Source organism: Hemibagrus wyckioides, linkage group LG13, assembly GCF_019097595.1.
Source record: "Hemibagrus wyckioides isolate EC202008001 linkage group LG13, SWU_Hwy_1.0, whole genome shotgun sequence".
In the NCBI taxonomy this organism is placed as follows: domain Eukaryota; kingdom Metazoa; phylum Chordata; class Actinopteri; order Siluriformes; family Bagridae; genus Hemibagrus; species Hemibagrus wyckioides.
The window spans coordinates 18,241,010-18,266,503 of record NC_080722.1 but is presented as its reverse complement, the minus strand read 5'-3'; the positions used below and the strand labels follow the sequence as shown (position 1 = coordinate 18,266,503).

The 25,494-nt window shown below is 41.4% G+C and overlaps 2 protein-coding genes across 7 annotated transcripts in view; one reads left to right on the top strand and one right to left on the bottom strand.

Moving 5' to 3' along the window:
- The window catches only part of mprip (myosin phosphatase Rho interacting protein), a 36,482-nt gene extending 20,440 nt beyond the window's left edge, over window positions 1-16,042 (bottom strand). For 5 of the 6 annotated variants that reach the window (XR_009206424.1, XR_009206425.1, XR_009206426.1 and 2 more), the window contains exons 1-7: window positions 15,075-16,042; window positions 6,871-6,948; window positions 6,641-6,706; window positions 2,044-2,195; window positions 1,844-1,928; window positions 1,568-1,742; window positions 468-819 (exon numbers count right to left, since the gene is read on the bottom strand). Coding sequence is in view for 3 of the 6 variants with exons in the window: in XM_058407198.1 (XP_058263181.1) it covers window positions 468-819; window positions 1,568-1,742; window positions 1,844-1,928; window positions 2,044-2,195; window positions 6,641-6,706; window positions 6,871-6,948; window positions 15,075-15,197 (1,031 nt within the window). In the remaining 3 variants the exon portion in view is untranslated. The remainder of the gene's footprint in view (window positions 1-467; window positions 820-1,567; window positions 1,743-1,843; window positions 1,929-2,043; window positions 2,196-6,640; window positions 6,707-6,870; window positions 6,949-15,074) is intronic. The other variant, XM_058407196.1, reaches the window with a different exon arrangement.
- Window positions 16,043-16,998: 956 nt separating this feature from the next.
- Window positions 16,999-25,014, top strand: dhrs7cb (dehydrogenase/reductase (SDR family) member 7Cb). The gene is made up of 7 exons (XM_058405704.1): window positions 16,999-17,153; window positions 17,999-18,152; window positions 21,078-21,190; window positions 22,275-22,485; window positions 22,569-22,661; window positions 22,804-22,965; window positions 24,086-25,014. Exons 2-7 carry the CDS (start codon window positions 17,999-18,001, stop codon window positions 24,295-24,297), a joined length of 945 nt encoding a protein of 314 aa, XP_058261687.1. The 5' UTR covers window positions 16,999-17,153; the 3' UTR covers window positions 24,298-25,014.
- The last annotated feature ends 480 nt before the right edge of the window (window positions 25,015-25,494 follow it).

Genomic DNA, 25,494 nt, shown 5'->3' with positions numbered 1-25,494 from the left:
GATATGTTTTCTAATGATCTCAAAAGCTACACAAGCTAGCCTTAATGCAAAGAGCCATTATGACTTCTTAATAAGGACTGGGTGTGTTTATCGTTCATCTGCTGTGTACCTACATGTGATCATTTCATAAGGCACACCTACCATATAGGTAAACTAGGTACGTTTGTCATCTGTATTTTTTGTCTTGGAGCACTCACAGCACAGTGGCAATGGAAAGATGATATTCTCATACTTCGAGCTTTCACTGAACAAGCAATGTTTTATTTTAATATTATATTATTCATAACAAAACTACTGACACATTAAATTGGCACTGTGTTACACATTGTGTGTTGTGTAGACGGATAGACGGACGGAAGCAGGATGACACATATGAGCTTTCAGATCTCTTTCAAATATCTATTCCAGAAGAAGCAACTCCGTGGTTAGTCTGCAGGAGAATACAATGCTATGTTTTCCTGGCTCACCTCCTTTCTGGGCTGAGTACAGCCTCTCTGTCTTGTCTCTCTCTGCGTTTCTCAGGCTTGCTGCGTCCTCGGAGTGGCACGTGGCTGTCTGTGCTGGCGTCCGAGTCCAGTGAGCTGATGGAGCCACTGATGTGCGAGCCATTAGACAACAGACTGCTGCCTGAGGGGAAGGGTTCACTGTGTGCAGGCGAAGGACAACGTGGAACACCGCCCAGCATGCCTGCTGTCGGCGAAACCAGGTCCTGCGGGGGCTGGGAAAGACACGGGGGAAAGGAGAATGCACAGCGGTCCACTTCATCTCCGTTAACAGAGCCCAGGTCCACAGAACTGCGGCTCACAGATGCTTCCTCTGCTTAGGAGAGAGAAAGAGAGGGGGATAGATTTCAGATTAGTGGAGATTTTAATTTAATAATCACTGCCATTGGATGGCATAACATTGAAGATGAAGAATGGGGTCATTATACACACACACACACACACACACATTGTGACAAGGAACAAATCTTTTAGCGCTGTTGTATTATTATTTTATTTTAGGCACTGCATTGGGACATCTTTCCATGGTGTGAAACTAGAGTGCTGAGGCGTTTGTGTGCCTTTTTGATCATCTATTTGTTCTGCATGGTGGACACACTGTTTGAACAAATGATCACGTGTATACAGATCAGGTGAGGTGGCGAAACGTCCAGGGACAGGGATGTTCACACTCCTATCTCCTGCTATAGACAGAGGTCTTCCTTCCTGCATTCCTCTCCCACCATGATTAGTAGCTGCAGTTTTTGTTATTGTAATTTAATGCATGCCATATCCACCTAACAGTGTTTTCTGTATTATGGTTACCAGAGTGTCCCTGGTAATAATAGGAACCAAAACTGCTAAAGCAAAAGCATATTGTACATTGATCACAGTAGTGGATCTGTTAGAGTGAAATAAAACTTATTTATTAAAAGAAACAAGTGCAATGGCTTGTTAACTGTAACACTGGCACTTGTGCACATAACGGTTATTATTAATGACAAATAACAGAAAGGTGGAGGCTAGGTGCTTGTGAGTTATGAGCTACAACCGCTCAATTAGAAAATTCCTAAGTCTTTCCGTACCTGCAGGCGTCAGCAGTGAGCCCTGGGGTGTCATGTCTGTTGAGGACCATGCTTGTGACACTTCTGCTTCTCTGCTCTGCAGCTCCTCCTGCCATATGATGGAGCTGGAGTCTGGAACCTTCTCCGCCTCAGGGATCCCCGAGCCAGTCACAGCTACCTTGGCTGGACCAGGCTCCTGAGAGAAAGACGAATTTCCTTAGCACTCTGGCTTCAACCAACAGCGCTCAAAGCAGAAACCATAAATATCAGACCTCCAAGGGACCTCAAACAACTCACCTGAGACGTCGTTGGCTCCACCTTACGCTTCTTCTTCTGATTTTGCTTGTTAGTCCTTGGATAAACAACTAGCTGCTCGCTCCACCTGATAGAAACACAAGTTTACTTTCGGAGAACCTGCACGTTCTTCACTTCGAGATATTAAAATGATCAGTAAAAAATAAATATTATGAACGTGTGTTTGTGAGCACGCATCATACCCATTGATAATTTCCTTGCTGTCCCCCCGAATGTAATACTCCTGTTCAGGTGTGATGATGCACAGCGCGTTCTTCTGGCCGGTCTTAGGCTCAGCATCTATCACATCTGTGCACAGGTTCATGTTGACAGTGCCTTGTGGTAATGTGCTTGGCTGTGAGGGGAAGCAGATGGAAAATGTGATTTTTCCAGTCTAGTTCACAAAGGAAGCACGTGTTAGTGTTCTTTGGCAACCAAACATTTATTTGGAGGGGGGCATGGACAAACTGCCATAATCAGATTGCATGGCTGTAGTGAATTAATTCTACATAAGAGAGCATCTTTCCAAGTGGCATAAAGTTTCTATAGCAGGTAACTCCATCCTTATACACCAAACTTCCTTGATACTGAGAGGGTCATAAAACATCAGAAGTGCATCTTATTAAAAAGCTATGAGCCACTACTTGTTATAATGAATATAAACAACATGGAAAAGTCTAATTCAAAGATCGATTAACATTTGATTCATCTGCTGCTTAAATAATGTGGAAAAAACTTGATTGATAATTACACACACCAAAAAATATACATACTCATTTACAATTTTAATGATACAGAACAAAAGGTCTATTTCTATTAAGAATGCTAATATCCACAATATTTCAGAAAAACACGCTGTAAAACAATATCTGTATTATGAAATTTGATCAGCTTTTTTCTTCTGCCTGTTTTGGGACTGTGTGTGTTTATTTTTCCAACACTTCAGAAATCTTGGCTACTGAGAAAGGCACTATATAAATGATCCTTTAACTTCTTATAATGTATTCATGGTGCCGAGTCATAACGCCAACTGAGGATGCCTTTATGGAGCCTGGGGCCATACGAGGGAATACAGGAAGCAGCAATGTACAGGCCTAATCTCTGTGTAAAATAAATCTCCCTAATGTGGAGGACAAATCCCAAGAAGGAGAATCATCAGCGAACGCGCTTAATCTTGTCCCTGCAAATAGCGTGACGTGTGACCCACGTGTCCGTCTTGGACGTTTAGCTGCTAAGAGGCTCGGATACACCGTGGCACATCTCACTGTTTCTGCCTGAGCTGTTATCAGCCATTTTGCAGCCCCTCGATGTAAACCAGGTGCTGTCTGTTCCTGGCTCCTTTTATGGCCATTTTAAGTGGATTTCGCTTTATTAAAAGCCGCCAGCAAATGTCGGCAACTGCCAAATATGGCAATTACAGCGTGTCACAGCTACAAAACTGCAGCACTGTTTCTGTCTCACCAGACAGACTACTTCTGCGGGGAGGGAGAAAGAGAGAAAAAAAAAAAAAACCCTGCGTAATGAGACACCAGCAGGTCACAAGAGCCAGAAGTGCATAGTGAATAATAGCACATCGCTCAGCACAAAGCTCTGAGAGAACAGAATGGCCGAGCTGACGCGGACCGTAATATCAACTATCCTAAGTGATACTGAGCACCAACATACAGGAGGAGCTCACAGCTCTTAGCCAGCTGCTATTACTAATGTTTATACGACACCGCTGTCTGATCTTTACACTCGACGGGGGTTGGAAAACTTTTTATTTTAAGATAAAAGATAAGCAGAGCTTGCTAAAGTTAAGAACGTCGTGTGTAGCTACGCTACCAGGGTAACAAATGTCTGATTTCTAACACAAAGAGAGCTCCTCTTGCCAAATCTGCCATTCATACGCTTTAAACTAGCCTTCCAAAACAAGGGATCAGATAACACATTATTGTCTCAGTCTTGGATAACTAGCTGATTATTTTCTGAAGCAACATTATTTAAAAAATGAAAACATTCTCACTGACACAGCAAAAAATCCCATTTCCTTTGTTTTGAGAAAATGCGCTTGCTGACTAAATGGGACTGTCACAGAAATGAAAAAAGTAGACAAATCAACAAACTAATAAAAGCTGTTGAGAATATCTTGCAGGGGAAGAGATTAACCACATGGCATTGTAGATGCACATTAAACAGTATGAATATGCCTCGACTTGCAGTGCATTTAATCAAATTGCAGAGCTGAAGGGCGAGAGAAAACGACTGCAGTAGCTTCAGGACAAATCCTCCTCTCAAACACCTTCAACTTTACGGGCTATAAAAAACCCAGAAGTATTTCATTTGACACACGGCACTCGGTCGTCTTCGCTCCAGTGCACGCTAAAGCAAATGAACAGATCTGCATCCAAAAGGAGTTTAAGAGTAGATGAGCGATGCCCCTCTGCCCCTCTACCCGTCTGTCTTCTGCAGATGATTTGATTTAGGCTTTCTAAACACAGGCTCTGGTTACAGAAATAGGTATTGCGGTTGGGCCTTTGGTGGAATGAGAATCTCTGAGCATTTTTTGCATTTCCATGTGGTTTCAGGGGGCTAATGTTCTCAGAGTATGGCAACGTCACGATGGCCCTCTTTGCAGTTTCACCAAATAAGGGCATTTTAGGGGGAACGCTCTTCTGAGTGCAGGCTTCACAGTCAGAGCATCTCTCTCTAATAGCCACTACAGTTCACTTAAAGAGCTCGGAGTCCAGCCCTTAAATGCACATACTGTTTATAGCTGATCTCAATAGATGAAGGGCAGGTTAAGAAAACAAGCAAAGGATAAGTGGGATTAACAAAATAAACATTCCAACCCTTTGTAGCCACATTTAGACACGGCTTCAGTTAAGCGCCAGTTAATATTTTGTTAAGTACATGGAAACCCAGAAAATGTGCATCTGTCTACAAGATTTACATCAAATATCACAAAGGATTTACAGATACAGTGTCTGTCAAATGGTTAACTGTGTGTTCTGTTGGTTTACACACAGAACACTGAAAGATCACAGAATAAAACTTTGAGGATATTCTGGAGTGGTCAGTAGCCAAGACAAGATGATTATGTAATATTAAGGATTTTATTCATAGACAGATACAAAACATGACCTTTGGCCATCACGATTTGTCCAGATTTAGTCGACCTTTGCTGTTACAATAAGCTCCACTCTTTTAGGAAGGCTTTCTATTAGATTGTGGCGTGTAGCTGTGGGGATTTGTGATCATTCAGCCAGAAGAGCATTAGCGAGATCAGACGCTGACGCAAGGAGGACTGGCGGGCAGTCAGCTTTCAAGTGCATGCCAAAGGTGTTCAGTGGGGTTGAGACAGAGTCAGGGCTTTGGGCAGTAACACTAAAGTTCTTCCACTCCATCCTTGACCAACCATGTCTTCACAGAGCTCGCTTTGTGCACAGGGACATTGTCATGCTGGGACATATTTGAGCCTCTTAGCTCCAGTGAGGGGAAACCATACCACTAGAGCATGCAAACACACAATGTACAACTGTGTGCATCAAGCTGTGTGGCAGAAATGTTGGTGAGCGAGATGCGTCCACATACTTTTGGCCATGGTTTATCACTAAAAACAAAAAAAAAAAAAACCTTCAGCCTTAACGACTTTCACAAAACAAGTCTTTGTGAGCTTCAGTTGTGGGAAAAACATGGATACTGTAACTATAGCACATGATACTTGTTCTAACCTAAAATAATTTCACTTCCTGCTGCACTAAACACACTGCTCTTAATAGGTGGATTGATCAGCATGCCTGAGTTCATTTGTTTAAGATTCAGGCAGACGGCAACACTGACAAAACCGAGCTAAATAAAGTCCATCACACACAGTTCTTCTGTGAACACAACAATGAATCACCTCGTGGTTAAACAGACACGAGTCTCCATAACACATTACATAATATTACATTACACATTATCTAATCAACTGGGTAGCTTCGTTGAACGGTCGACAAAACTGGGTAACACGTTAGAGCCGTCAACTGGTCGATCAATTTATACCTTCCCGTCCCCTGTTCTGATTTATTTTTGGAGCCTCTTGAGATCATAATTTCACAACTTCATTGTAATTTTAGTTCAGCCTCATCCTCCCGACCCACACATCCCCGACCTAATTCTCTGGCTTTTCCTGAGGGGTCTCCACACAGATGAAAAGCGAGCGCAGACAATAGGACCAACAGAATCTTCATCTCTCTACAATTGAAGGAAAAGCTATCCTACTCTGAACTGATGTCAGCTATTCAAGCCAGGTGCTGAGGTTTCTCCTCCAGGACACGGTGTCATTTCACCCGGAGCTTTCTTCTGAAATAATGACTTGATGCGAGCCAAGCGACTCTCCTTCTCATCTCACCAACTAATACATAGCAAATATTAAACTGGATCTGCTATAAGCAGCATTTCAGTCACTGACGGGGAAGAAAAGTCAAGTTTTCGGTGCTGCAGTGGTGAGTGTGTGGGCCTCACAGAATATACACAAACACTGTAATCTCTGGTCTGATCAGGCAGCCAATCTTCACTGACACACTGCAGTGAGCTCAACAGGCTCACATCAGCCCTGTGATCGCACCACAGGCCACATCACATCCGCCTCTCACTCCATCATTCATACACTTTAATGAATAAAAGACATCACATGATGGTTTGCCCCTATTTGGTGTATGACCTCAGCGTTTTGAAAAAACTGGTGACGGTGTTATTCGCGGAAAGCAAGTCACCGTGCCGTGTTTGCCAGCATGGGAACACTTTTGTGCATAATAAGGGTGTATGAGTGCTTACCGATTCATCCAGAGCGAAGCGCAAGCAGCCGTGTTCGTAGAGGACGAAAAAGCGCCGCTGCCATTTCTACAGAAACAAACAGACCAGTCAGCACTTTCACAGAACTATTACAACCAACCTCTATGTTTTCTAATAAACAGCACTGTCTTTTAAAAAAAAAAGACATAGCGAGCTAAGCAGAGCATGCGAGAGACAGGAAATGGATCATATCTAGTGTGCAAACAACTTACCCGAGACCTGTGCATCGGATTGTCAAAATCCGTTCCCTCTGGAGCCAAGCACAGCCAGCCTCCATAGATCGGTTTAGCCTGAAAAGACAGGGCAAGAAATGAAATAACTAAAACATTAACAAGATCAGACAAGTAGTTTGAATAATAAAAACAACAGAACAGGCTCCGAGTCTTAAGCATAAGCTACTGAGTGACAGGTTTATACAGCGAGAGGCTTCACAGACAAATCTGCACCACTTTTCAGATGGCATTTTACAGAATTCATGCAGGCCAAAGATACTTTAACACAGAACTGAGATATGTTCTTTCTATGTAAATGTGTTGAACAATATACATATATATATTCCTGCAATACTGCTTTGCGACAATATCTTTTATTCGACTTTCAAAACCATTAAAAAGGGCTTAGCCTATTGGGATCAGTGTGTGGCGTGAAACGTGTGGTAAAAACGGTTGCATTTGCATCGGAGGCAAAAACACGTAACGATGACAATCATGTCAAAAGCAGCAACATGCTGTGGTGTGCGGTAACGCTGATTAAATGACAGGACGATCCCAGTTCTGAGATACTAATCTCTTATTTAAGCGCACTACTACCAGAACCAGTCTTCGGCTCGCTTTTAGAGCGCTTTCACTTTTGCATTGCGTCTGTTAACTCGAATTCTGGTGCGTTTTCCCCTCAGCATGAGTTGCATGGGTGAGAATGCAGTGATTGCACTCGTTCTTGGTCGGGTTTCATGTCGACTGCGGTGAGAACGTGATCGGCTGCAGGAGGTGAACCATGCATGCCGTGTCGTGATTTCTGGGCTGCAGACAGCAGGTTTTGTCGTAGACAAGAGGCTGCTAAACTGATCCAAACAGCTGAAATGTGCACTGCAGAAATATGAGCTGTTGCAGATATGTGGACTAAGAAACAGAAAAACGCTGGACAGAAAAAATGTTTTATACTGATTACTTATATAATCCACTCCCCCCACTCACAGGTTTTTCTGTGTACCTTGGTAAAAGGGTGTTTACTTCATTCTCATCACCATATTTCCTTTTAATGACATGCAGTGTAAAAACAAAGCAAACCTTGGGTAATACTGGGCGAGTTCAATGAAGAAAATAAAATAAATACAGCCTTTCAAAAGACAGGGAGGAAAAATAAAGATCACATCAGGTGCTTGAATGTAGAGTATGCAATTTAAAAAATTCCTAAGAGAAGTTAATCACTTACACAACACCACTGGCATAATGCAACAACCCCACACACACACACACACACACACACACACACACAGACAGGAATGTTCAGTCACATGGAAACCCATTCAATCAACACGGCTTTAAACACAAAACACGATCTGCATGATGTGCAGGTCTGCAGGAGACGTGTTAAGCTGCAGCTATGCTGTGTGCATGTACACTGCCATGAACACAGATCCGGACGCTAAAGTGCTGTTGCAATACATTCTGCATTTGTACAGATATTCTTTCTGGTGTCGATGCATGTATTTTTTGGGTGAATATTCATATCACTTGAACGCTCTGCCCTGACAAGACGCTGAATGCTGGCTGCTGTATGAGGAAGGCCACGGAGGCACCTTTCAGTGCAGGACCAGACAAGTTCGCGTGGCTGTTCCGCTGAGTATAATATTAACATTGGGTTAATAGGCCTGAAACTCAATGTGCTCACACAAAAATGTGGCCGAGTGTCTCACCTGCATTGCAACGGGTTCACGCTGGCATGTGTGCTGAGAGTTACGACACACTACAAAATTCATTAATAAAATCCTAACGCGTTTCTATGTGTTTTTAGTGGCATGTATTAAGCATGGAAAACACTGTGCCATATAAATAATACTTTCTTCTCCACAATTAAGGGCAGATAAATGAACTTTATTGCAGCCGACAGCACAACGGGCATAAGGCCATTTAATAGAGCTTATGAAACTAAGAGAATCTAAAAAAAAAAAAGACCCCGATTGCTCCTTTCCTCTTTTAAAAAGTAGGAGGAGGGAAAAAGCACAACAAAAGCCAGCTGTGAGTGCCGTGTGTAGTGTTGGTTGAGTGGTTTGCCCAGGAGAGCAGCGGCACACCCCTGCACTTTTCCTCCACACATTGACGGCCTGCTTCCTCTCCTAACCCCGCGGCCCTCCCGCCGGCATCGCGCTTAACTTCCAATTTCCTCCAGGCCCCGGGCCATTCCCAGGGGGACACTTTTTCTCCCAGCATCCCCCTCTTTCACCCCTGGATGCACTCTCCGTGTCTCCGCCGGCACAGGACCCTCCTCGCTCGGCCGTCCACCCCCCCCCCTTTTGTAGGCTCTGTTGCTGCTTCTGAAGTGGAAGCGACCTTTGAGGGGGGGAACGCCACTTTCCCAACCCACACTTCCTTTCACAAGCTCTCCTTCCCCCAAAGCCTCCCACAAGCCACAATCTTGCTCCCTGGAGCTGCCAGGATGGCTACAGATAAACAAAGGAGAGTTTACATTGTATTATTTAGGCAGATATAAAATCATGCATGGGAGACAACTAAATGTATCGGCTGTTATCCTGTTGGTTGTGGGAAGAGTGGGATTTGTGTTTGCTTTGAAATGACGACTTGTATTGTTTTGTTTTTTAAATCCCCTGTGCAGCCTTGTGTTTTGTAGTCCTTACTAGGATTGCTACGGTTTAACTGTTAGTCATGGTGTCTGACTGGAATGCTTTTTCTGGCACAGTGTGCCACCTTTCACTCACTCTCTCCTTCAGCTCATCACAACATGAATGTATAGGAAAAGATCTTCCTAAAGACAGGGTGGATTAGTTTCACAGCGCAAAACACACTTCCTGGAGACACATCCAGTGGTTTTAGGCAGGTTACTGAGGTCCGAGAAGACGTCCGGCCTACAGCCATATTATGGTCATGTGACCTATTAAAGATCTGGTGCGGCAATGTAGGCAGGTATCGATGACTTATCAGGAAGCTTAACAGGCAGAAAGTGCAAATCAGGAGGTCAGATCTTTGTTAAATAACCACACACCACAATGCACAAAAAGAATTCTGTACAAATATCTGAAACTGAGCCTGAATTGTTATATCCAGCATCGAAGCATTCACATGAATCTTTCAACACATTTCAGTTCTATTTATTTGTCAGTCTTCAATATATTTGAAACCAATGGACTGGTACAGTACACTAAAATGAAACGGCGTTCCTCCAGGATCATGCTGCCAACATGGCACTGGTGCCGGTCACCAGTACAGAACCGTGAGGTCCAGTCTCAGCTGGGTGTCCTGTACGTTTACTACTTCAGACATGCAGCAGACTTCCAAACAGCAAAGAACTTCTCCAAATGACAGGAAGAACGAACGGATGTAAAACTTACATGTGCACGGAAAAAGAAACCCAGGGCCATCGTGCAATGTGTTTTCCACAGTCTGGGGTCAAAGCAGAAGTGAACCAGGAAGTGATGTTAAAAAAAACATTACAGCAAAAATTACAAATGTATAAATAAATATTTATTCATTACACAATAAATTCAACCAGAATGAACTGCTGTGCTCCTTAGAAACAAATTAACCAAACTGAAACAGGGACTAAGCTATTCCTGGAAACATGACGTCCTTTAGCTTCTCAGAGATACTTCACCGAGAGACACAGGGACACTTTCTAGTTTCACTGAGAGACTGGGACACTTTCTAGTTCCACCGAGACACACAGGGACACTTTCTAGTTCCACCGAGAGACACAGGGACACTTTCTAGTTCCACCGAGAGACTGGGACACTTTCTAGTTCCACCGAGACACTTTCTAGTTCCACCGAGAGACACAGGGACACTTTCTAGTTCCACCGAGAGACACAGGGACACTTTCTAGTTCCACCGAGAGACACAGGGACACTTTCTAGTTCCACCGAGAGACACAGGGACACTTTCCAGTTCCACCGAGAGACACAGGGACACTTTCCAGTTCCACCGAGAGACACAGACACTTTCTAGTTTCACCAAGAGACACAGGGACACTTTCTAGTTTTACCAAGAGACACAGGGACACTTTCTAGTTTTACCAAGAGACACAGGGACACTTTCCAGTTTCACCGAGAGACACAGACACTTTCTAGTTTCACCAAGAGACACAGGGACACTTTCTAGTTTTACTGAGAGACACAGGGACACTTTCCAGTTTCACCGAGAGACACAGACACTTTCCAGTTTCACCAAGAGACACAGGGACACTTTCCAGTTTCACCGAGAGACACAGACACTTTCTAGTTTCACCAAGAGACACAGGGACACTTTCAAGTTCCACCAAGAGACACAGGGACACTTTCTGGCTTCACTAAGAGACACAGGGACACTTTCTGGCTTTACTGAGAGACAAAGGGACACTTTCTGGCTTCACTAAGAGACACAGGGACACTTTCTGGCTTCACCAAGAGACACAGGGACACTTTCTGGCTTCACTAAGAGACACAGGGACACTTTCTGGCTTCACTAAGAGACACAGGGACACTTTCTGGCTTCACTAAGAGACACAGGGACACTTTCTGGCTTCACTAAGAGACACAGGGACACTTCCTGGCTTTACTGAGAGACAAAGGGACACTTTATAAACTAATGATTCACTCATGGTCGCACGGACGCCTTTCTCATTTAGGCCAAAATATGTACATACACACACACTTTTAGCTTTACTGAGAAGCCTCGATGAAAAAAGGACACAGTGTGAAGTTTTTTTTCTTCTTCTTTTTAAAAAGACATTTCTGCTCTTGTCTTTAAAGGACACTTTGGACAGAAATGTGGTGAGGTGGCTTTTTAACCATCGTTATGTGCTGCACAGACAAATTAATTGGAAACAGATGAGCGGACATGTTCCATGTAATCTACTAAAGTCTATAAATCACAAAATAATGCAGTCCCAGTGCTTTAATTAACTTTGACTTTGTCAGAAGACGGAGACGCAAACTTGCTTTGGTTGCATGTCGTTTTTTTTTGTTTTTTTTTACTAGCGGCAGCTTTGGTCTGAACTCTGTAACATAGAAAAGTATAAACGTCCCCAGTACGGCCATTTCGGTGATGCACAGAGAGATTACTTTCTCAGATCCGCTGAGCCCGAAAAAGGAATAATGAGCAGTCACGCAAAAGGGAAAGAAAACAATCGCTTGCGAACTATTATTACCGTTAAGACCTTTTGTACAGCCATGTATAACGTTAGCCAAGTCAAACATACACTGGAGATTTTTTTTCACGTGAATGAAACTCGAAACATTCTCCATTGACGTTGACGAAATGAGGGGGCGCGTCTTTCGAGCGGCAAAACCGAGTCGAGCTAAAATGTTGGGGGGAAGGGGCGGAGTTTCAGAGCAGTTAGTATCATGGAGGTCAAAACAACGTTGTAATTATTAAATGCTTCAGATTCATATTTTGAATGGCTCAGGGGGGAGAAAATAAAATTAAGTCTGCCATTTTGTAGTTTTAAGTGATAACTGTTCATGTTATGAATTATTATTAGCGCTTATAGTAATATTATAGTAATAGTGTTTACAACATCTAGTCACGAAACCACTTCTAGATGAGTTCATCCCCGCTGACATCATGTAATCCAGAAGATGAGTCAGGAGTCAGGTGGTGGAAGGGTTAACCACTCACTCATAATCACACCCAGTCCTCCCTACATGTGCACTCCAAGATGCTGACGCTGCTAGACGTCTCCGGTTCTGTTTGAGTAAGGTGAGTGTGTGTGTGTGTGTGTGTGTGTGCGGGCGAGAGGGCGAGAGAGAGACCAATTAACAGGATGTAACATGCCTTAATGGTCTAAAACTTCCTCTCATTCATGACTCCCAAGTGTTCAAAGCTTAATGCCTTCATGCAGTCCATTTGTTCAAGGCTTAATGTTTCCATACAGGCCACGTCAATGTAAAAGATGAGACCTAACCGCCTCTTAGTGCTCAAGTAAACAGAAGCAGAGGTAGGATTACCAATTAGGGCTTGAGCTTGAGCGGTACAGACAGTAGATAGACAGGCTGAAGCATTTTGGAACACCTGAAAGAAATCTGGAGATGCTCTTTTTCAAAGCGGCCCGCTCGCTGAAGACCTTTGGCAGGAGCACGATTTTCCCTTGAAGTGCTTAAACTGGCGAGGCATTCGTTCGGCTTTGCAAAATGGATGCGATTTTGGACACAGGCTGCTCCGATTACTCCTCTAAAGGAGACAAATTTGTGTGTGGCTGCTTCTTTAATGAAACACAAATACTGCATGGCGTGAGGAATGTCTCGGAGGAAAGGAAAATCGGACGGATTCTGCCGAGATGAAGGCAGGGCAGAGGCTGAAGTGAATATTGCTTAAAAAGGAAAAGAGTGACTGCGGTCGTAAGACAGAAAGCCTGGCAGGATAACTTTCGGACTGAACCGCACACTTTTCAGTGTGTTTTCTTGGCACTTCCAAGGCGTGGATAATGCACTTCATCTCCATGGATGAAGTCATCGTCATCATCAGAAGAATGGACTCGAACACTATAAATAAGCCTCAGTTCAGGGTCAGTCCAGTCTGGAAACAGTGACTCCTTTATCAGGCTTTTAAGGAATCCAAAGTATATGCAAATCTCATCTGAACAAACCTGACTCTGAGTCAGTTAAATGCTTAAGATTCTGAAGGTCAAGGGAAACAACACTGATGAAACACTAACTTCTGTTTATCTGGCAGTTCTCACAGCACGTATTATCTGCTTTATATAAGAGGACCGTGGATCCCGGATGAGCTCAGAGCATCATCTGTGAATCATAACCAGACCTTCTGTGATCAGTGGCAAATAATGCTGGTTATTAAGTTCCTGTAGAGATTAGCAGGTTTCCCTTCCAAGTGAATGGATTTTATCCAGACCTAAACAAGCTCAAAAAATAAGTCAAACTTTAAATAAAGCCCAGCAGAACCTTAAGGTTTTCTGCATGTGAAACATTCAAGCTTGAGATAAACAGACAAAACTTTAGAAATAATAATAATCATTTTCATGATACATAGGCGTGATTTGACATACATCCTTGTTTTCAATGGTATTTTTTATAACCCAACATGGGATGCTATATACAGGTTCGTAATATAATACTGCAGCATTTTGTTTTTGGTTAGTTTGATGCTTTATATAACGTTAATGACAATTTGTTTACATCCTAACGTTACGTATTAATTGTCCGATATTATCATATGCTACTATGCTGGATCACATAGATTCTATTGTGTGTTGTAATTTTATTGAAATTCTATTCTTATCCTTTTTTCTTTTTTTTTATTCCATTTTTATGGCACGGACTGATTCGTCTGATGATGAAGCATTTCGCCGGACGTCGTGCTCCGTGTCCGGCTGTGACAAAAACTTTCAATCTCTGGATTTGAAAAATACAACAATAAATATTCAACCCTGACAAACAATTGAAACTTTCCCCCCCTATTTGTAAGAAAAATCTGATCTGATCGTAAACCTTTAGTCACGTCAGCTGCTTTCTGTCTGATGGATGAAAAAATATGATCCCAGAAAACTCTCACAATAATTCTCAATCTCTCAGCATCGTGATCTCAAGATCAGGATCATCGTCCAGGCGTACTGAAGAGGGGAAATTAATTTACGGTTCCAAAAAAAAAAAAAAAAAAAAAAAAATGGGTCACTGATGCACAAGAACAAATTATTAGCAAAGAAACTGTTGGATCATTTTAGACTAGATATTTCCTGGATGACAAAAACAAAAATCCATGTTGGATTTACCCTTCAAGATGCGATGTAGATAAACTCTGAGATGCGATGTTGATAAACTATGAGATGCGATGCAGATAAACTATGAGATGCGATGTAGATAAACTATGAGATGCGATGCAGATAAACTATGAGATGCGATGCAGATAAACTATGAGATGCGATGCAGATAAACTCTGAGATGCGATGTAGATAAACTCTGAGATGCGATGTAGATAAACTCTGAGATGCGATGTAGATAAACTCTGAGATGCGATGCAGATAAACTATGAGATGCGATGTAGAAAAACTCTATGAGATGCAATGAAGATAAACTATTGAGATGCAATGAAGCTCTAGCAGAAGACCTGAAAACTCAATGCAATATTTCTAAACCTTGAGAAAGATATACAGTCCATAACACTCTATAGAAAGCACTGGAGGCTAGCAGGAATGAGGCTCTGTTATCACCAGCACACTACACTACAGTATAACCTTGACAGTGTTTGTTTACCTGGTTGAGGTCTGGGTCGGTCAGCAGATGCAGCTCACGCGGCTTGAAGCAATTCTGACATTTGCTTTTGTTGAAAATATTCGCCTGGAATTTTCTACAAGGGTTTTCTTTCGCAGTAGACATTATATAAATATATAGGATTTTTTAAAAAAAAAAATTTTTTACAGCTTATCTAGCTCGAGAAAGTAGAAAAAAAGAAGAATCCGCTCGGTTTTCCTTCACATCCAATACGGGACAGAGTCGAGCATCCAGAGCATGATCCCAAAAGTACTCGATCCAGCAGAACGTTATATATTTTTCCCTTATCCCAGTCCAAAAGCAAAAGGTCAGGGATGTATAAACTGGACTTGCTATTTAAACCCGGCCAGCAAGCCAGCTACCTTTTGGTTGAAGAAGGCTGTTCAGTCCATGGCCTGGAAGCACAAAGCCGACCCCGAGTGATTAACAAGCTGCTCTGATCAATACTGTTAGCTACTGGACAAGCAGCACACGAAACAGTTGCAAAATATAGTTTGGCGTGTTCAACCATCAGCTGAAGATAAGGTATCTGAGTAAAGATAAATAAATCCCACTCTGCAAGGTGAGGGGGGGAGGGAACGACGAGGGCTGAGGTAGACTTTGAAATTCTCCTCGCTAGCTCCGAAGTTTAGCGTCCGCCGCTCCTTCGCTAGCTAGCTGCGTTTATCCGTTAAGCTAACAGGCTAATGAACCCTCTCCTAGCAGTCTAATGGGCGAATCCCAGCTTCCAGTCCCTCATGATCCCGCTTGAGCCGCCGCCGCAACCGCATGTTTTCCAAACTAACGCCACGGTTTCAACAGATGCTTACGGAGCTGTTTACGCTAAGATACAGCCACCTAAGCACCGTCGGGTTTTGTTGTATTCCCACGGCTAAAAACAGGCGACGTGCCCTGCTTGTGTTTCTCCCTCTTTAGGGCTGGAGAGGAGGTCGCTCCCTATGGAGGGAGGGAGGGAGGGAGAGAGAGAGAGAGAGAGAGAGAGAGAGAGAGAGGGAGGGGAGGGAGGGGAGGGGAGGGTTGGGGAGGGAGGCAGTTCTCTCTCTCACACACACTCGAGCTGGAATTTCACTTAAATCTCGCGATATCTCGCTGCAAAACACACACACAGGCACGTTATTTTCTTTCCCTACTCGTTTTTCTAAACATTACGCATCCTGATTGGCTAGCCGTACAATCTCCTGCGTTATGATTGGACAATCCTTGTGCGAGCGAGAAGGTAGGACGCGTAGGAATACAGGTGCAGAAAGAAGAAACGCCTTATAACGCGCCATAAAGGCTAATCTGTAGTTTATGAGATCCTCTGCGTGTTCAATATTCACAATTACCACGACTACGGAAATGATTGATTATTTAAGTCCTAGACTACAACATGCTGCTTTTTTAATTTTTTTTTTTTTGGTTGTGGAGCTGCAACTAAATACTGTGCCTTTATATTAAACCTTGAGTTATGCACACTGTCAGTTATGGAGGCCCTCCTTAAAGTCTCAGCAATAATAAAGATATCAAACATTAGGTATAAGGTGTAAGTCATTGTGTAAGTATCATCCAGCACTGGTCTAATGCTTACTATTAATGAAACTATTTTAAAGGTACAATATACATACAAAAGGTGTGTCTTTAATAGTACCACCTGAGCAACAAGGAACAGTACAGTTTAATATGTTTATTTCTCAGTATAGAAATATACTTCTCAAAATGGTGCTCTCTCTCCTTGTACATAAAACTAAATCAAACCATTAATTCATTCACGGCTTTGTGTGGTACACATGTATATTCACTAAACTCAATTTTATTTTGCATGAGAAGCCATTTGTTCTCTGTTTCGTTGTCATCTGCATACCCAAGCTGGGCTAGTGTGCACAACACACATGAAAACTACCTGACTCAGCCAAATGCTATTAAAAGACCCCCAGGTCCTAACAGGCTCTTCTGTGGTGCCAGACAGATCGAGCGAGAGCCTGGGGTCTGTGAATGGACGAGGAAGAAGAAAAGGTTTAAAGCTGGTTACCTAACAGGAAACCTCTGTCTTTTCCACAGGGGGCTTAACTCCTCACATGCACTGTAAGTGGACTGAAAATAAGATTACAACTCTGTGTGTGTGTGTTTGCATGTCCACACATGTGTATATGTGTGTTCTGTGCATTTCAAAATCAGCAGGAAGAACACAGATTTTTACTGTATTATCAAGACTACCATAACATATCTACAGAACGTAGATAATGGAAAAAACACTTTACTTGAATATCCAGTATGAGGAGTGACACACGGGGTGGCATTCAGGGCAGCAGATTAGTGTAGGGCAATGTATATTTAGAACCTTTCCTCAGCCACTCTTTACATGGAAATAACGACAGCCGTGCTATCAGAATAACCCCACCAAACGCAGATAAAAGAGGAAAAGATAAAAACTAGTATGAGCAACCGTTAATCGTATCTTGTCTTGTGAATGGGTTGCTTCTCTCTTGTTTCATTGGTGTGCTGATTAGATCACAGATACGACCAGAGCAATAATTTGTTAAAGGAGTGCTGCTTCTAGAGGTGAGGCAGAAATCACAACACTTTGTTCATTTCAAGCATAATTAATGAGATCCAATGACAAAACATGCATAGAAATCAAATAAATAAATAAATAAATGAATAAATAAATATTAGGCCAAAGCTAGTAACATTGCTTTAAAAATAAATGAATGTATGATATAATCAGGGAGCAACCTCAGTGTGGAAAAATACAAGTCCAAAATCCCTTCAGAGTTAAAAATAAAAGAAATAAAAGACCACTGATTATTGAACTAATTATCGATTCGTATCGAGCTTTATTTAGTGTATGATTATTTTAAGTCATGTACACCAGGAATCTTCACAATTGTAGTTTACATTTATTTTTTGTTGCTTTTCTATTTCCAAAGATGGCTATCCCATCTGTGATGGTATTACCCCTGTTGGTGGTGGTGTTCGCTGGAATCTACTACTTTTACAACGAGGTCATCCACTTCATGTCCAAATCCATAGTGCGGAACAAAGTGGTGGTGATTACAGACGCTGTATCTGCGATGGGAAGTGGTAATGCTGGCTAATAAAACATCCTGTCTGTCCTCTCGCTTATTATTTTTCCCCAGTCTGACCATTGTGTCTATATATTTTGTATTTGGTGGTAGAGAATTCTACTTTTAAAATTTTAGGCTAGAAAGAATTACTAAAGGATTAATTCCTCCATTACCCCAGCTGAAACTTTTTCCATGTCTATTGTTTCCTTCTATGGATTTGCTCAGATTAATATAGCTAAGTAAAGGAAGCCTGTAGCTACCAGTTAAGCATGTGTTTAAGCCTTATGACTCCAAATAAGCAATATTCCAGATTTAATGTAAAGGTCTTCATAGATCATGTGAATCATGACATTTGTTTTTCCCCCTAAATACTCAGTGGTGGAAAGATTACAAGAGATGCCATGTTGTGTAAAAGTATTGCAACTTTTGTAATGATTAACAGAAATGTATGTAATGATTAAATATAAGTATGTTGTAATAAAGAACATTAATGAAGTAAGAGTAAATACAATGATCTGGCATAACATTATGAGCAGTGACAGGTGAAGTGATTATCTCCTCATCATGGCACCTGTTAGTGGGTGGGATATATTAGGCAGCAAGTGAACATTTTGTCCTCAAAGTTGATGTGTTAGAAGCAGGAAAAATGAACAAGAGTAAGGATTTGAGCGAGTTTGACAAAGGGCCAGATTGTGATGGCTAGACCACTGGATCAGAGCATCTCCAAAACTGCAGCTCTTGTGGGGTGTTCCCGGTCTGCAGTGGTCAGTATCTATCAAAAGTGGTCCAAGGAAGGAACAGTGGTGAACCGGTGACAGGGTCATGGGCGGCCAAGGCTCACTGATCTGTTGAAAACTTATTGAGTAATGACTTATTGTAAATGACTTTTTATCCATGTCATCAGAAAATGATCTATAATCTGAGGAATGGATTTTAAATAGTTAATTAAAAAAGTGAGCGCCACTGAAAGGGATAATCACCATGATTATCACCAGGATATAAAGAAAAGTAGCTGCTTAGCTAGCTCTGCAAATGCTGTTTAGGTTTCATTAATTGGTAAGCTCATGTCAATTGATCCATGTTTATAGCTCCTTAAATAATAAATATGCCTCATACAGATTATCCAGGGCGCAACCTACAGGCTAGAGTTATATTTAATATAACAGTCAATTAGTTTAATACAGAGCTTTTATTCTGTTAAACATTAGAATCTCTGGCTAGCTATTCTAGCTCACTCAGGTAGCTTATGGCTTACATGTACACTATATTGCCAAAAGTTTTGGGACACCCCACCAATTCATTGAATTCAGGTGTTGATTTTCAGGTTTTGGGCTTGGCCCCTTAGTTCCAGTGAAAGGAACTCTTAATGCTTCAGCGTACCTAAACATTTTGGATAACTTCAACCCAATAGAACACCTTTGGGATGAATTAGAGCAGAGACTGTGAGCCAGGCCAAAACTCAGAGGTCTGCCTTTACATGCACATGAATTTAATATGGAATTGGCCCAGCCTTAGCAGCTATAACAGCTTCAACTCTTCTGGGAAGGCTTTCCACAAGGTTTAGGAGTGTGTTTATGGGAATTTTTGACCATTCCTCTAGAAGCACATTTGTGAGGTCAGGCACTGATGCTGGACGAGACGGTCTGACTCGCAGTCTCCACTCTAATTCATCCCAAAGGTGTTCTATCAGGTTGAGGTCAGGACTCTGTGAAGTTCCTCCACACCAAACTCTCTCATCCATGTCTTTATGGACCTTGGTTTGTGCACTGGTGTGCAGTCATGTTGGAACAGGAAGGGGTCATCCCCAAACTGTTCCCACAAAGTTGGGAGCATGAAATTGTCCAAAATGTCTTGGTATGCTGAAGCATTGAGAGTTCCTTTCACTGAAACTAAGGGGCCAAACCAAACCCCTGAAAAACAACACCTGAATGCAATCATTTGAAGGTGTGTCCCAAAACTTTTGGCAATATATTACTGTATATATGTTTTCCACAGATAGGATGTTAAGCTGTGAAATGCTGATGTCTCCACAGGTTGTTTCCTTTAAAGCATTTAAAAATGGTGTTTGCTAAAGATGCTGTCTCCACTGTCTCAGACATTGCTGCTAAGCATTTAGCATCTAAATTGTAGACTTTTAGCAGGAAACTGCTTTTTTGACTGGGTTTTGGAACTGAATTATTTAAGATTTGCACATGCTGTTTGTTCATTGACCCCTGGGATTAAATGCACTGTTGTTTACATTGTAACAGTGATGAAAAATAAATGTGGCCTGTGTTGAGTGTGGAATATTTTGCTTTGGAAAAAAAAAAAACCTCAAGAAAAATTAATGATTTTATTTTAGTAGAGGTACTCTATTAATCTCTGGGATTGGGAGTTTGATGCCTGCCTCTGCCTTGTGTGTGGAGTTTGCCTGTTCTCCCCTTGCTTCAGGGTTTCCTCTGGGTACTCTGGTTTTCATCCTCAGTCCAAAGACATGCATTTTAGTCTGATTAGCATCTTTCAATTACCCATAATATGTGAATGTGTGTGTGATTGTTCCCTGTGATGGGTTAGCACCCTGTCCAGGGTGTCACCTGCCTTGTGCCCCGAGTACCTTGGGATAGACTCCAGGTTCCCTGCGACCCTGTGTAGGATAAGCGATCCAGAAAATGGATAGATGGATAGGTGAAATTCCTGAGTCCAGCATCTCTTAAACTTTTATGAAACTGTCTCACTAACACACAGACAATCTATCTATCTATCTATCTATCTATCTATCTATCTATCTATCTATCTATCTATCTATCTATCTATCTATCTATCTATCTATCTATCTATCTATCTGTCTGTCTGTCTGTCTGTCTGTCTTTATAATAATAACTCTCTCTCTCTCTCTCTCTCTCTCTCTCTCTCTCTCTCTCTCTCTCTTTCTCTCTCTCTCCATCTCTCTCATGTGTTTCAGAGTGTGCCAGGCTGCTTCATGAAGGTGGTGCACAGTTGGTATTGTGTGGACCCAACTGGGATAAGCTGGAGTCTCTCCAGGACTCACTGGGCAGTGGCTCAGACCCCAGTAAAGTGAGTAAAACCTCTGAGTGGGACTTCATATATTTACCCACGTACCTGATTCTGATGTCTGAACTCACACATAAGATAAAAAGACAGGAACACAGGAAGGCTGCAAACTCTGACCGTGTGTCACTGTCAACATTTTCCTTTGCTTTGATGAACAATGGAAGGATATCCTCCTCCCTGACAGCTTGCTGTCTCCTATCTAACAAATTCCAGGACACCTCACAGACATTATTGCCATTCCCCTTGTCTCAGGTTCAACAAACATGACTAGAGTTGCTGGAATTTTAAAAAGAAAATCTGGATTCGGGAAGACCTATTCACATTCATCCTCTAATTATTCCATCTGAAGTGTCACCTAGGAACACTGGCACAGAAATATTATCCAGAAATATTATTCACCCAGGGAAAAAAAATGATGTTAAGTGAACTTTTTTTTTAAATTAACATTTGGTACAGCTTTACCTGGAATGAACAAATGCCCTGAGCCTCTTCCTGCAAATTAAGTTTTAATTATGTATACTAATTATTTCTATACCCCCAGGGAAACAGGATATGGAGGCTATGGAGGATATGGGGACTGTGAGCAATTTAAAAACATAATTTTTTTCACAGATGACAGATTCATTTTAAATGAGAAATTTCTTTTAAACACTTCTAAGGGGAGAAAGTCATTTATTTGTGAGGAAATAATACTGTTTTCATATGAAAGCTTATTTGCTAGTGCAAACGTTCGCATTTGCAATCATGTTTGTTCATTTCTTATTTAGACAGCGTGTTACTATGGCGATTCTTGTTCTGTGTTTTGCTTTCTTTACACCATTTAAATATGATTAAAAATTAAACCTTATATTTATCTAACTGTACCAATTAATGTTGTTTTTCAGATAATCATTTATCAAACTTTATTCATTTCCAACCAACCCCTCTAAGGCTAACTGCTGCACTGTAAGATCGAAAGTTTCTTTGAACTTTGAGCCCATCAGTCTATTTTTGTCTCACATGGGGCTCATTATGACTTGTTCCACCCATTATAATGGTTTCTGGTTTATATCTGTCTGGTTGCTGTTATCTGTCTTTCCTGTTAAAGACCTTTCCACCCAAGTTGGTGTTGCTGGATTTCAGTGATATAGACAGCATGGAGGATGTGATTACAGAGATCAGTGAGTGCTATGGCTACGTGGATGTGCTGATCTGTAACGGCAGCATGAAGGTCAAAGCCCCGGTACAGAACGTTTCACTGGAGATGGACAAAATCATCATGGATGTCAACTACTTCGGGCCCATAACTTTGGCGAAGGGTACGAACCTTAATGCCACTTATTCATCTTGCTCCTTTGTATGCACAAATCTGTTAGAAAGAATAATATTTTCATGTGACTAGGTATTCTGCCATTAATGATCGCCAGGAGAACAGGTCATTTCGTAATCGTCAACAGCATCCAAGGGAGGCTCGCTATCCCATTTCGCACCTCCTGTAAGATTTTAATATCTCTTAACTTAATCATAATAATACACCATGGAATTAACACTATTACTCAAACTTTTCCCAAATAATACTCTACCTACGCATGAGTTGCTTTTATCATAGCATGTCCCTTCTTTTTTGTTTGCTTGAGACGCCGCCTCCAAGCATGCAGTGCAGGCCTTCTTCGACTGTCTGAGAGCAGAGGTGGAGGAGTACGGCATCTCTGTCACTACAATCAACCACACGTTCATCAACGCTACAACCCAGGAAGCCACCCCCTCCCAGTCTCAGCCCACCAACGCCCTGTGGGCATGTGAGTAATTACACACCACTACACAAAAACATGCAAGCAACAAAGCAGCATGACCATTCCGGTTACTTTTCATGCAATGTCTGAAAAGGCATATGCCGGTTTTTCTTCATACCTCTGAAAAATATGCCAGAATAGACTCTCCTGTTCGTTAACGTGTTGTAATCTGACATTATTTACTCACTCAGACATACTAATGGAACAGATTATAATCCGATCACAGAGCTGAACAGTTAGAGCTCTGTTCATGGATTCAACAGTGAACAGCAATGGGATTTATGTAGATTTTTTAATCCATGAAACTAATAATCAATTGTTTCACATCATAAAATGTCAGATTCATTATTCATAATTTGAAGATTGGAAATGCCTGTTTCCTCAGTCCCACATCACTAGACCGTTAGATAACTGCTAGTGAGCTAGCTCAGGTTTAAGACAGACTTCAAGCTCAGGTTTTCAGTCAGATTTTAGTATTTTTTTTTACTCTCAGTGACTTGCTAGCTTACTACTGTACACTATGGCTAAATCTACCAAAATATACCATGAAAACAGATAGTTAGGTACAGTTTAGCTACAGTACTTAACTAGCCTAGCAAAAAGATTCCTGGTGCATGTTTTCTTGTACAAATTTGTATTTGACATGATTGGACCAAAACTGAGCTCATGTTGCCTTATTCTTTTATAATGAACAGATGAATCATGTACAGATGCTGAGATTTAAACAAATCGGTGATAATAGGAAAGATCCTAGTTTCAGTTTTCCTCAGCAATCTGCTAGTCATGTAATCAAACAAGCCTAGATAGCTAGCTAATATTAAACTCTAAGCAAACTCTAAGCATATGTACCTACACATCTTTCACTTTAAAAAATAATTAAAGGCACACAGTTGGACTACTGAAGTAACCTATAATTAAAGCTTCATCATATGCACCTTCCCAGATAAACGATGGTACGACTCCAATCACGAAGATACCTTAATTTTTGTGAGGGTATGACTGCACTGCCTAATCATTGTCACATCAGCATCGCCATAGAAACAAGTTTTGTTTTCTAAGAGGAAAAACATGAATGCATGTCATCTTTGTGGGCCAATAATTCAATATTATCCTTCTCCTTCTCTAGACATTTTAAGCAAGCTAACCACTCATGGTGTGAGCCCTAAAGCCCTGGCATGTGAGATTGTGCGAGTGGTGAACCGGAGGAGGAGAGAGGTTCTCCTGGCTCACCCCATCCCCTGGGCTGCTCTCTACATTCGCTCGATCGTGCCCAGCTTCTTCTTTTCTGTAGTGGCAGCGGGGGTGAAGGACGCGGCTATGAATCAGCAGCTGAAATAGAGCCATACATCACATGCTAGTGAATGACTGAGGGACTTCTTGTTCCTTTAACAATGTGTCATTAGAACGTGAGCTATAATTCTCACATTGACGTGTGGCCTCTGATGTAATACAGGAACGCTGGTGATCTGGAGGAGGATGTTTTAAAGGCTTAGTATTTAGAACTATGACCTATTTGCTTTCTTTGGCTGGTAAAACATCACATGCACTGCAGTATCTGCCCTAAATATTTTTGCATGTGCTAGATATTCCATTATTATTTTGTGACTAATCAAAGCAGTTTATGGCATGGTGTAGGGAGAAAAATGTTTGGCCTCATATTCATTTATATTTTAAGCACTAAGTAAGATCTAATGTTTTCATGCTTGTCGTCTAGCTTAATTGTATTTGGAAAGTTTCACCAGTAACACACACACACACACACACTTCAGTTAATATTTGCCTTAAGCTGCGTGCTGACGTGTATACAGTCCTCTGACTGGCAGAGACAAGCTCCTTCACCTTTAGGCCCTAAAAGGCAAAACACATTTCACACAATTGCAGAATCCTACAGATGGCGCTATTGGATTTTTCTACAGCAATACAGGGACAAGAAATTTACTGCCACCTACTGAGCATTTCTCAGTTACAACCAATTCAGAAACAATACACTATGCTTTACTGTATGTTATTATACGATCATTGTGACATGCTTTCTTTCATGCAATAAAAAAAATAAACAATTATAAAGTTATTAGGTCTTTCAATCAATTAATCAACCAATACTTTATTTATATAGCACTTATTAACAACTACAAATTGACCAAAGTGCTTTACGAAACAAATAAAGAAGTCAAACAATAAGAAAGAGAAAAATATGAACTCTACACAAGCTGTTAGAGTAAAAAAATAAACCTGTAAAATTAAGAAATTACGAAAATTAAGAAATAGATATTGATAGACAATAAAACAGAAAGCATAAAACATCATATTAAGAATATAGTGCAAGAGCATCAAGAATATAGCTCAACATAGGATAAAAACAGAATTTTAAGAGTATCTTATAACTGAAAGAAGGTCTTTATCGGGTGTATTGATCTCTTTAATTCAATTCAATTTAATTTGTATGGTGTTTTAAACTATCAACATTGTCTTAAAGCAGCTTTACAGAACATAAGAAATATAGTACAAAAATAGAACAAGAATAATATTAGACAA